Source organism: Cnephaeus nilssonii (assembly GCF_951640355.1).
Source record: "Cnephaeus nilssonii genome assembly, chromosome: 9".
Classification (NCBI taxonomy): Eukaryota; Metazoa; Chordata; class Mammalia; order Chiroptera; family Vespertilionidae; genus Cnephaeus; species Cnephaeus nilssonii.
Window position 1 is genome coordinate 15,178,432 of NC_137080.1, and position 13,380 is coordinate 15,191,811.

The 13,380-nt window shown below is 34.0% G+C and overlaps 1 protein-coding gene across 1 annotated transcript in view; it reads right to left on the reverse strand.

Annotated features, from left to right (window-relative positions):
- The window catches only part of TRDN (triadin), a gene marked incomplete at both ends in the record, with an annotated part of 228,008 nt that overhangs the window by 169,577 nt on the left and 45,051 nt on the right, over window positions 1-13,380 (reverse strand). Inside the window, 2 exons of the mRNA XM_079781157.1 lie at window positions 4,254-4,313; window positions 11,215-11,397. Coding sequence (XP_079637283.1) covers window positions 4,254-4,313; window positions 11,215-11,397 — 243 coding nt within the window. The remainder of the gene's footprint in view (window positions 1-4,253; window positions 4,314-11,214; window positions 11,398-13,380) is intronic.

Here is a 13,380-nt window from a genome sequence, read left to right on the forward strand (position 1 = left end):
ACCATTGAGTATGCATCAAAACTCCCAACTCTTTTGTTTTGTGAAAATAAATGGATGTTTGGAACTAAAGTGAGTATACGTTTACGATGCAGTCTTTTTTGGAGGAGAGGAAAGTATGGCTGAATTGTACTTAATCTTCTCCAATACAGCCAATTGAGTTTTGAAATTCATTGAATTACACCGTTAAATAACAGTTCATATAATGCAATTACATTTGTCCTCTGATCAGCAGGATCAAACCAGAAATTCAGTTATATACCACTGAATTTTAAGAAAAGGATCTTAATAAAATGAGAGCACTAACATTCCTAGAGGCTCTTTCTAGCTATGGAATTGGAATACAGGCTGCCAACGAATTAGAATATAGGCTGCCAACGAATACCTTACTATAGTCAGAGAAAATTCTGATAAGTGAATACCTTCAATTTTAAGAGGCATAGAAAATGGAATAAATTATCTTGACGTGAATTCTTGGCTCAAGTCAAAGTGAGATAGTAGTTAGAATTTCAATGGTGGGATAACTTATAAGGAATAAAGGTTAACTTGTATTGAACTTTAATCATAATGGTTACAGAGATGAAAAGCTGAAAAAAGTGGTAAAATTACTAAGCCAAAGCACACTAACCCTGGATCTTGTACTTGCCATTTAAATTGATTTCTTTATTTAGAGTTAATATGAAGAGATCTGTGAGCCATGTGATTTCTTACTTATAGAAATTTGTTGACTTGGTTGACTCTGTCCAGTGATGCATGCAATTCATTTGAGCCATGTGGAAGTTGATGAATAGGAAATATGAAAATGCCTAACAACATCGTGATTTTTTAAAAATAACCTACCTAAATAAAAATGGATAAAAACCAAACAAAAACAAACAAACAAAAAAACCCTCCAAAAACTGTTGATATGGTTGCAACTGTTGTTATAGCTTTCACTTAAGAAAAATGTACATAGCGTCAAAAAAGAACATTAGAGTTACTGGAATGTTGATAAAAAGAAATCAGCTTTGAAAATCTAAAATAATTTATCTTGACCATCTGTACTATTAATTTCTAAAAACTAAAACTAAATTACACACACACACACACACACACACAAACTCATGAACTGAGTCTCAGTATTGCAACTAATGTCTGTCTTGACCAATTTTAATACTTCTCTTATAAGATAATGACAACTAGAGTACATTAGGCCTAAGGTAAAAAGTAGGAGTTACCAGCTTCAAAACAGCCACGATATGATGACAGGATCTCTCTCTCTCTCTCTCTCTCTCTCTCTCTCTCTCTCTCTCTCTTTCGCTCTCGCTCCGACTCTTATTCTCTCTCACTCTTGTTCTTTCTAGCTCTCCTTTCCCCTCTCCTCCCTAAGATAGATTATTGACTATTAAAAATAAACTCATCATATAACATTGACCATCTACAAAATCAAGAGATCTAATAGTGGGGTTGTTAGGTCATTAAAAGACAGCAAAAAGAGAGTATTTCTGGAGTGGGGATTTCTTCAAGTGTCCACAATATCCCTAAAGTATACATTTAATATATATCTACTCCAATTGCCATATGATCCCATTTGAGTAGCATATGCTCACTTTCTAGATTTAAGGCTTTTTTTCTTATTTTTTCAACTTAATATGGAGTGAGTCAGTACAAGATAATTTTAGATACAATAAAATGATATGATCCTTATACATTATGCTAGTTTATTAAAATAATCCCTGTAATTGAGGTGGGGATTGTTACAATAGAGAATCAGAAAGAACAATTCAGTTCATCTTCAGGTATATAGACAAAAATCTTAGCTAAAAAATAAAATTAACTCTATCATAGAAATATTTTATTTAATAGAATAAAAGCTGAAACTTGGGACTTAACATCACGGTGTCAGCATACTTTATTAATAAGATTTGGGGTTTATTTAATCACCACACAGGGCTATGTTTTTTAGAGAGAAGAAGGGGGGGAGAGAGAGAGAGACGAGAGAGAAAGAGAGAGAGAGAGAGAGAGAGAGAGAGAGAGAGAGAGAGAGAGAGAGAGTTGAGAGATGAACATTGAGTGGTTGCCTCCTGTCATGCTCCCTGACCGAGGAATCAAATCCGTAAGGGAGGATGCTCCAACCAACTGAACCAGCTGGTCAGAGCTTAATAAGGTTTTTCAAATTTGAACTGTAACTTGGACTATTTTTGAGGGTGTGACAATATTATGCAAAGGAAATACTGTATCCCAGAGGGAAAAATCAAATTATAGTTTTAAAAACTCATTACCAGTCATTAATAATGAACTCTAGCTAAACAATAACAGGTGTTCCACTAATCACAAACAGAAACAGATGGAAGCACAAATGTTTTCTAAATAGTGGATACGTGCAGAGCAATAAACTTGGCAGGAATTGTTTTATTCTCCAATTGTCAGTCAGAGTCAAAGTCTTATCACTTGCATTTTCTCAAATTAATAAGCCCAGATTAAATCTTACTTCTCATTTCTTATTTTTCAAAATACAAGCCATATTTTGTGCTTACTAACTCTATCTTGTGTATTATCTCACTAACAAAGACAATATTATTCATCTTCCTCCTGTACATTTATGAAGATTTACATTATTTGTTACATGAAACAACAAGCATGCTATACCATACAGGTTTTCCTTCTCCAGATTCTTCCATTCCATGCCTCACCTCACAAGAAATACTGATCTACATGTTCTTTAATTTCGCATACATTACAGCAACAAACCTTCAAAAGTATCAATGTACGTAAATGAAATAAATTAAGAAGGCAATTGGAAAGTCAATGAATGGTTTTAGGAAATCTATAACAATTCAGAATTATTTTCAGGAGTTAGGATATTACATAGTAGTACTATAGATCTGAACTCATGGCTTTTCAAAGAATGTTCACATATGACTTTAGAAGGGCTCTCCCTGTATTGTTCATAACTAAATTCTCCTTAACTTTTGTAGAGATGGTTTTATTGTTCCTTCTAACTGTAATCTGTTGTTAAATTTTCAGAAAGAAATGATTGGCAGCATGACTATTAAGCTGTTAGTATCTCTTACTGAAATGGGCAGCAAACCTGTCATCTAAAAGTGAATTAATGGTGTTTATAGACCGGTACTTGTCAATGTTGAGAAGTTCCCTTTATTGGGACCCTCACCCAGATAGGCAGAGATAAAATGAATGAATTAAAGAATACAGTTATAGTAGCATTTTGTTGTACATCTACTAGATGCTTTGTCAACAATTCTGCAAGGTTGTTACTGTGATCGCAATTTAAAATGTATGAACACTAAAGATCAGGTGGAATTCAATGATTTGTTCAAGGTCCAATGTTAGAAAAGGAGGGTGTTTTCCACAAAAACACTTGAGAAACCAAGATATAGGTTTTTTTAAAAATAGTCTGCTTCAATTATGCTAAGGTATATTAGCTCCTTCCTTAATAATACCAACTTCGGAGAAATGTTTCCCCAAACATTAATATGGTACCATGGTAAGTCTCCTTTGACTTGGGGTGGTGAAAACACAATACAATGTACAGATGATGTATTATAGAATTGTAGAGCTGAAACATACAAATTTTTTAACCAATGTCACACCAATATATTGAATAAATAAGTTTTAAAAAGACATAGCACAAGCAACCAAGTTATTCCTTCTTAATTAAGATGTTAATAAAGAATCCCTTGTTACACTCTGGGTAACAAGGATAGAAGAGATGATAGGTAAATTTTTTTAAGTAAAAATATACTTCCTCATCACATTAACTAATAACTCCAAGGTTGACTGTCTCCTTCAGTAGTTCTCTGGAGCAACTAAGCCAAGTTCACATGTAAGTGAGAAAATCAGTTTTGGGAAAAAAAGAATTAATATTTAAAATGTGATTGATTTTAATATGAATTTTGTGCACTACTAAATAAAAATGGATAGTTTCATTGTTGGAGGTCTTTTATTCTAAATTTACCACAAATAAAACAAGATGATTCACCTCTTCCCTCCAAGATATTATTAAAGATATTAGCATTTTTGTATATGAAGATATTAGTAATTTTTAGTTCTCAGCTGACTTCATTTATAATAGGCCATGCAGTAATACATAGTAAAATTAAAGGTCCTAATGCAAGTTATTACTTTTTTTATGGTTTTAGTCTAGATCTACACATGCATTATGCAATATAAAAAAGGAAATACACTTTAGTACATAAAAAAGCTGACTAGAAACAAAGACTATTAAAACAGACAAGTATAAGATTTGTTTGGAATACCTGGTTTTAAATCCCCATGGACAAACATGTCAATCATATATCGACAGAATGCATACTGATCTGACAAGAGTAGAAAGAAAAAAGAACAATGAAAAAATGTCATCAACACCTTTCTTTTTTCTAAGGAGACATGGTTTAACAAAACAAACAAAATAGCTCAATTCTATTTTAGTTACTACAATTCTGTGAAGGAATAATTTGCACTTATATGAACACGCTGGGGGATAAAAAGACATAATAAAAATACTGTTCCATTTATTCTATACAAAAAGAATAACTTAAAAAAATTGAAACAGACTAGTTTAGGGTATCATTATAGTGGTTGTTTTTTTAAAATCAAAACCTCTTTGATTAATTTTATTACAGAAACCATCATATTAAAGCAATCTTTCTCATTGTCCATGTTCTCAAAAATGAAACAGAAGTTTTACAAGAGGAAATTGTTTTCAACTTGGAATGTTTTACCAAATATCCACTCCCAGTCCTTCTGCTAATTGTCCAAATGGAGCACCAGAGTGGTTTCTGGAAAAGGCAAGCAGGAGAGCGAACCCCTTTGCAATCTGTGAGGGGTCCTCTGCATGGAAATGCTCTTCATTTAGGAGTCAATCAGGAAGGACAGACTTACAGTCCCAAATAATATCACTGTTAATCTAATTAATTCAGTGATTTTTATTACAAGGGCATTTTATAATCTTGAATGGTCTATAGCAGCGTTCTCAAACTACGGCCCGCGGGCCACATGCAGGTATTTTTGCCATTTTGTTTTTTTACTTCAAAATAAGATATGTGCAGTGTGCATAGGAATTTGTTCATAGTTTTTTTTAAACTATAGTCCAGCCCTCCAATGGTCTGAGGGACAGTGAACTGGCCCCCTGTTTAAAAAGTTTGAGGACCCCTGGTCTATAGCCTATAGAAGAAGTAATAGAGAGAAAAGCACAGGATTTGAGAATTTGGAGCAGACTTTGTTTAAACGATTTTAGAAGTTTGTTTTCTATTCCTTCTAAATCAAATACATTGCACTGAACTTTAAATTCTCACGAAAGTTTAGATTCTGATGAGGTCATTCCGACCCAAATCTCAGTTGATGAATCATTCTACAAGTTTCACCATATCTTCTTTCAAGTTTGCATATTGTGAAATGAATCTTGTTCAAGATGATTTACATGTCATGTTTCTAAACAGGCATCTTATCCAACAAATCCAAAGGCAGCTTTAGGACCAAGAGAGTTTATTGAATATATACAACATGAAACATCCTTAAGTGCTCTAAATTATGTATAGCAAGCATGAAATAATAAAACTTGTTACTATATAAATACACATATAAAGATTTTTGTAAACCTCATTCTTTTTAAAGTATTAACAGTATTGAGTATTTCATTTTATTATGAATCTACCAAATCTTTTAAAAAATAATAAATATAATTATTGCAGCTGTAGAAATATAAATGTTGTTAATATCTAAATATGAATAGGCCAAAATTATTAGGTGTCAAAAATCTGCATGTATTTTGACTGTTGTATTGGAGCACACTTTCACACAGGTGAGGTGTGGAGGGGGAGGGAGGCTAGTTGTCAGATCAGTTCAGGAATCTGTTTGCTCCTGGACTCACTGAGAGTAATGGCTGAGCTTTCAGAGCCCAGGACCTGGAAACCCTCTGGTACAGAAGGGAAGTAAGATTAAGGTAGAGAGCATTTCTCTTTTCTGGACATAACTTTTTCCTGAGAAAAATTCCACCATGGGCAATTTGGCTCTAAGATACAGCTAAAGCTTATTTCCTTTAAATAGTACATCTGAGGTTGGGCAAGTGTGGGCTTCCTGAAATGATCGCTTCACCCTTTGTTGCAGTAGCGGAAGTGACTGGAATCTTTTTAGATGTGTCCTTCCTGCAACTCAGAAGTAGTTCTCTAAGGGCAATATCTATATTGAAAAGATGGAAAATTTGTTCCAATCAGATTTCTGGGTCCCATCACCCCAAACATTATAATTCCATGGGTCTGGACGCAAGGAATATACATTTTTTAGCAAACCACTCAGAAGAGTCTAACTAGACCACACTTCGAAAATCACTGATCTAAAATCTCTCAAATTCGTTTTCACAATGATTTCTAGTGACATTACAGCTTTTGCAGCACAATGGAGAATGTGAGTATGTCCTACGTTTAGAGTGGAGGAGCTACTTGGAATGTGAAGGACTCAACAACCCTCATAAATGAAATACTGCTCTCTGCTCCAAGCTGCGGTGGGATGTAGAAGAGTGTACTGAAATAGCTAAGTCTTTATGCTTCAAAGTTTTTCCTTTTGGTGACAGTGTAATGTGAAAAGCCAAATGTTAAATTATTACCCAAGTAAAGTGCTTATACAGTATTTATTATACCAAATATTTTCTGGATCCAAAAGTCATTCATTTAATTAAGGCACCAATAGTCCTATGAGCTTCAAGTTTGAAAAAGAAAATCACTTATACATTCTATGTTTATTTTTTAATCAAGAAAATTATTTGAGTTACAAAACTTAGGTGGTTTCTGTAATATTTAAATGTTGTTATGATCCTGCCTTCTAATGGCACCAACATATCAATAGGAACATGAGAAATATATTTTTAGAATACTTTAAATTAGACATTTTCAATATTTTAAATTAGGATGCCTATTTCCGCCTGTCCTCGGTGTTAAACTTTTTAACAATATGAGAATTCTAGGCAATTATATTTGGGGCAGTCCCCAGTGTATCTCCTTCACCTGTCTCAGGATAGAGCAAAACCAAGATCTTTCAACTCTGAAAGATTTATTTTATACAAATGTTTTTAAACACAACTCAAATTTTAAATAGAAATTTTTTTTTTTCCTAGAGAAAACCTGAACTGTCTATCATTCCAACTTTAAAGTTAGTCATTAATATTCACACAAGTTAATTTCACATTTGGTCACTACTTTTTTTTTTTTTTTTCTCTAATGAATATCCTTCTAGGGATAACACACACTGCCCATTTGTTTCTCTCCTTGATTCTCAGGGAGCAATGATGGGTGTCACTCAGCTGCTGCCTTGTCGAGTTCCCTGCAGAGTGGCAACTGAGAGAAAATGCGTTCTGGGTGCAGAATGTCAACAGAAAGAAAAATTTTAAAAACTCTAATGAGGATGGGCACATGTGCTTTGTGCTCTATAACAGATTCACATTAGCTATACTTTGTCTTCCTGTCACAAATATTTAGATAGTCGTTAAAAAAGGAAAGAAGGAAAAAAGGAAGGGAGGGAGGGAGGAAAGGTGGGAGGGAGGGAGGGTGGTAGGGAGGGAAAGAATGAGCAAACAGTGGGGAGGTTTGATCTTTCCTTCCCAGCAGATTTGCCACAGACTATCAGAAAATCAGAGAGCAATGCTTGCTCATGTCAACCCTTCTTACCCTACTTTAAATAGGTTAAGATTGGTACATAAAAAGTAGATTTTACCACACTAGTTTGTGGTAGGTATGTACATACTTATGAATCGTATTCCCAATCTTTAAGTAGGAATATATTGCTTATATATTTTATAGTAAGAATAACTACAAATGAATATACAGGTATATGCATGTATATTATACAGGGGTAGGCAAAGTTATGTTTACAGTCATGAGTATGCAAAACTCAGAGTTTATTCTTGTATTATTATTTATTACTGTTTTGTTTATTTGTATTACAACTATCAACCCACTTTTGCCCACCCTGTATAATTAAATAATTGTCAATAAGTGTGTGTACTCCATGTAAAAATATCTTTCCAGTGAGTAAAAGACCTGTGGGCCCTATTTATTAAAAAAGAATTATTTAGAAGTTTGTATGAAAAGAATAACTCAAATTAATTAGGCCTAATTTAAGCTAAGGAAATAAATATTCCCTTGCCCAAAAGAGAACTATCTCAACAATTTTACTAAATCAGCAGTTCCGGAATTTCAAAATCAAAGCCACTTCACAGATTATTTAAAAAGCACTGTCTGTTATGTTTACTTAAAACCATTATGTGATTAGTTTTTATAAACAAATGCTTTTAAATTTTTGCTTAATTAAAAAACACACACATTTATGTGTCTGACCAGGTGTTAGAAGTTAAAGTTTTGATGACTTACCTAATGAAACATTTATTTAATTGATGGTAGCAGGTCTCAATAAGGGGCTTAACTTTAGCAAATGCACTTGTTTAGCTGATAAAATAATATTTGTGGTTTTGTTTCTAACTTTAAGTAAAATTTGAATATTCTTTTAATAGATAAGTAGCTCTTCAATAAAAACAGTACAATGAGCCCTAACCGGTTTGGCTCAGTGGATAGAGCACCCGCCTGCAGATTCAAGGGTCCCAAGTTCGATTCCGGTCAAGGGCATGTGCCTTGGTTGCGGGCACATCCCCAGTGTGGGGTACGCAGGAGGCAGCTGATTGATGTTTCTCTCTCATCGATGTTTCTAACTCTCTCTCCCTCTTCCTTCCTTTCTGTAAAAAATCAATAAAAATATATTTAAAAATAAACAAAAAAAAACCAGTAGAATGAAAGTGAAAATGGTAATATAATGTTATATTTAATAATCCTTTTTATTGATAGAAATAAAATACAGGTGACCAGGAAAATAAATATTATTTGAAAATGTTCTAGGGATATGTCTCCATCAATAATATACGCCCCTGCCCTGTTGGTGTGGCTCAATGGTTGAGCATTGACCAGGAGGTCACAGTTCAATTCCTGGTCAGGGCACATGCCTGGGTTTTGGGCTTGATCCCCAGTAGTGGGGCGTGCAGGAGGCAGCCAATTAGTGATTCTCTCTCATCATTGATGTTCCTTTATCTTTTTCCCTCTCCCTTTCTCTCTGAAATCAATAACAATAAATAATAATCCTATATAATAAAAGGGTAATATGCAATCAGAGCCCCAATCAGAGTGGGCTGGCTGGACCCCACCAGTGCATGAATTTGTGCACCTGGCCTCTAGTAATAATATATGCTTCATCCAAAAACCAAATATGCTAAAAATGAACATTAAAAGTGTATTCATGTTTCTAGTTAAGTTCCTAGCTAGATACTTTGTATGTTTCAGCAGATTATTTTCTTTTTTAAAGGGCAATCTAAAATTTAAAGTATTTTAGGGGATTGATAATCATTGTAAATAAACATATAATGAGTTAGAAGATTAATTTTCCTGTTTCTTATCACAGTAAAATAATCTATTCAAAATATTTTATCTGTATTTACTATGTATTTTTTGTACCCAAATTATTTCAAAAATAACATATAGTTTTAAGAGGGGCAATACTTAATATTTTAAATTAAATATATATATATATATATATATATATATATATATATATATATATATTATATTATATTTAAAACTGAAAAAGGGTTTTAGGGCTCCAAAGTTTGAACTCCACTCATATCTTAAAATATTACATTGTAATAAATGAAAATTACCTAAATTAATAATTATGTGCCCTAACCAGTTTGGCTCCATGGATAGAGCGTCAGCCTGTGGACTGAAGGGTCCCAAATTTGATTCCAGTCAAGGGTACATGCCCGGGTTGGGAGCTTGATCCCCAGTAGGGAGAGCGCAGGAGGCAGCCAACCAATGATTCGCTCTCATCATCGATGTTTCTATCTCTCTCCTTCTCTCCCTTCCTCTCTGAAGTCAATAAAAATATATATATATTTAAAAATTATGTGGATAACTAAAACAGAAATTATTTTTTAACTTTTACCTTTTATTCCTTTCCTTCTTTTCCCTTTAAATTTTTATATAAATCAAAGCTTATAAATATTGCTTATAAATTCAGGGGAAACGTGGTTTAAAAGTAAATGCAAGAATAGATTGCAAAAACAAATATATATCTCACTTACATGTGGAATCTAAAAAAAGTGTGGAATGCAAATTTTTATATCTTACACCTTATAATGGGAAAAATATTTTCAATTTCACCATTCAAATACCTTAGTAAGAAAGTTGTAAAATATTTTAATGAAAATATCCCAGTAGCCACTTCTTAATTTTAGTCCTCAAATAAAATTATTCAAAACTATTGGAGTACAGAGAAATATTATTTTGCAATACTCCTGAGAAACCTGTGCAGGAATAGTCTCTACAGAGCAGATCCCACATGCTGTAGGGGGAATCTCCGGTTGTGTAGCAGTTGGAGCCAGGAATGGACTTAGGGAAGGACAGATTCAACAAGGGACAGAAATGTGAGTCAATAGGCCCTCAGCTGCCCTCTTAAAACTCCATAATTTTACCTTTACATAGCACCTTTCCATAAAGAATTTCAGGTGTATATTTCACCTCCATTTAAATGCTTTACTAGTATTTCTATCAGTAGGGATGTAAGTTTAACATCAATCTCGCTGAAGAACCACACAATATGTCAGATAAAGAGCTTTTCAAAGTCATACACTTAGTCACAGAAGCTGGCAAAGAAACCTGAGAGTTCTCCCAAATTTTTCTGCCTATCAAATTAAATGAATTTAATAAGTTAATGTATATTCTAAATTATATGCTCATACAGAGGCAACAGAAATGTATGAATAGTTTTTCTATATAATTGAACATATACCCCTTAAACTACTCCTTAAGAATTATTATTTTTCTTGGACTGTTTTTCTCCAAAGAGTAAAACACATACAATGTATGTTCCACATCTTAATAGAACTCTCTTATGTTAAGAATTCAACATTTATCACCAACCTTTAAATAACTTTAGATACTAACTCAAATCCTCTTTTAAGAACACTTCAAAGTGCATCTTTAGATATGTAGACACATTTGAGTATTTCTAGAAATAAATTTTAATTTCCAATTTATTATATTTCTTTCCAGGTGTATTTACTTATACAAATCTTTTTCCCCATTTGATGTCTGATCTCAGTCTTTTTCAGATTTTAATTTCACTGTATCTGCTTCTTGCCCAATATTCTCTTACAACCTCCAGCCTCCTTGTCTGAATGTTTACCTTTCTGTTCATGCTTGGACACAGCTACGGCCTCTTTCTCATCCTTCCCTTTGGGCTTAGGTGATGTTTTCTGTACTTCTTTTCCTTTTGCAGCTGATTGCTTCACTTTCTCCTGCTTCCCACCTTTCGGTTCCTTCTTAGTCTTTACTTCAGTCTTTTCTTTAGTCTTAGTTTTCTTCTCTTCTGTATGGGTTTTTAAAAAGTTGGTTTATTTTTGTTCACTTACCAACACAGCATTTCATATTTCACTGGTTGTTAAGAACAATTTAAAAATAAAGAGAAAAGAAAAAAAAACAATAGAAAAATAGTATCTCTGAGATAGGTACTTGACACAAATATCATTATCTGACTTTTACAGAGTTTAGGAAGTGCCATGTTAGAGTAGTAAAACAAATGAAATGTTGGACTCTTTCTTAATTTGCACATGAACACATTATTTTTTAAGTAGTTAGGAACTTAGTATATCAAGGAGGTATTGCAAATGTGCAGGGGATGTGTATACAGGCATGTTCAATGAAAGGCAATGTTCAAACCAAAAAGCCCAATAAAAGAGATCATGCCCTAACTGGTTTGGCTCAGTGGATAGAGCATTGGCCTGCGGACTGAAGGGTCACAGGTTCGATTCTGACCAAGGGCATGTGCCTTGGTTGTGGACACATCCCCAGTAGGGGATGTACAGGAGGCAGCTGATTGATGTTTCTCTCTCATCGATGTTTCTAACTCTCTATCCCTCTCCCTTCCTCTCTGTAAAAAAAAATATCAATAAAATATACATTTTTTTAAAAAGAGATCATACACAAAAATAAACTCAAAATGGATAAAGGACTTAAATGTAAGATAGGAAACCATAAAAATACTAGAGGAATCCACAGACAGCAAAATCTCAGATATATGCAGAAGCAATATCTTTACCAATACAGATCCTAGGGCAATGGAAACTAAAGATAAAATAAACAAATGGGACTACATCAAAATAAAAAGCTTCTGCACAGCAAAAGAAACCATCAACAAAACAACAAGAAAGCCCACTGCATGGGAGAACATATTTGCCAATGTTATCACCGATAAGGGTTTAATCTCCAACATTTACAGGGAACTCATACAACTTAACAAAAGGAGGATAAACAACCCAATCAAAAAATTGGCAATGGACCTAAATAGATACTTTTCTAAAGAAGACAGAAGGAAGGCCAAGAGGCATATGAAAACATGCTCAAAGTCACTAATCATCCGAGAGATGCAAATCAAAATGACAATGAGTTACCATCTCACAACCGTCAGAATGGCTATCATCAACAAATCAACAAATGACAAGTGCTGGTGAGGATGAGAAGAAAAAGGAACCTTCTTGCACTGCTGGTGGGAATGCAGACTGGTGCAGCCACTGTAGAGAACAGTATGGAGTTTCCTCAAAAAACTAAAGATGGAACTCCCATTTAACCCAGTGATCCCACTTCTAGGAATATATCCCAAGAAACTAGAAACTACCAATCAGAAAGGATATATGCACCCCTATGTTCATAGCAGAACAATTTACAATAGCTAGGATTTGGAATCAGCCTAAGTGCCCATCGGCAGATGAGTGGATTAAAAAACTTTGGTACATCTGCACAATGGAATACCATGCTGCTGTAAAAAGGAAGGAACTCCTACCATTTGCAACAGCATGGATGGAGCTGGAGAGCATTATGCTAAGTGAAATAAGTCAGTTTCAGAAAGGTAAATATCACATGATCTCACTCATTTGTGGATTATAATGAACAAGATAAACTGATGAACAAAAATAGATCCAGAGACAGAGAAGCATCGATCAGATGCTCAAACCTCAGAGGGAAGGTAGGGGTAAGGAGGAGAGATCAACCAAAGGACTTGTATGCATGCATATAAGCATAACCAATGGACGCAGACAATAGGGGATGAGGGTGAGGGCAGGATTGAGGGGGCGATGGGGGGATAAGGACACATTTGTAATATCTTAATCAATAAAGGGGGGGAAAGAGAGAGAGATCAGATAATTTTGTTTCATAACTGATTATCTTAAAAGTCATTCAAGAGACTGAACTGTCAACATAACATTTTTTAAAGATAACTATTGGGAATATAAATGTAAAATTACTTGCAATGATGATGACTAAAAGGGATAAAACAATAAAATTCATTAAAGGA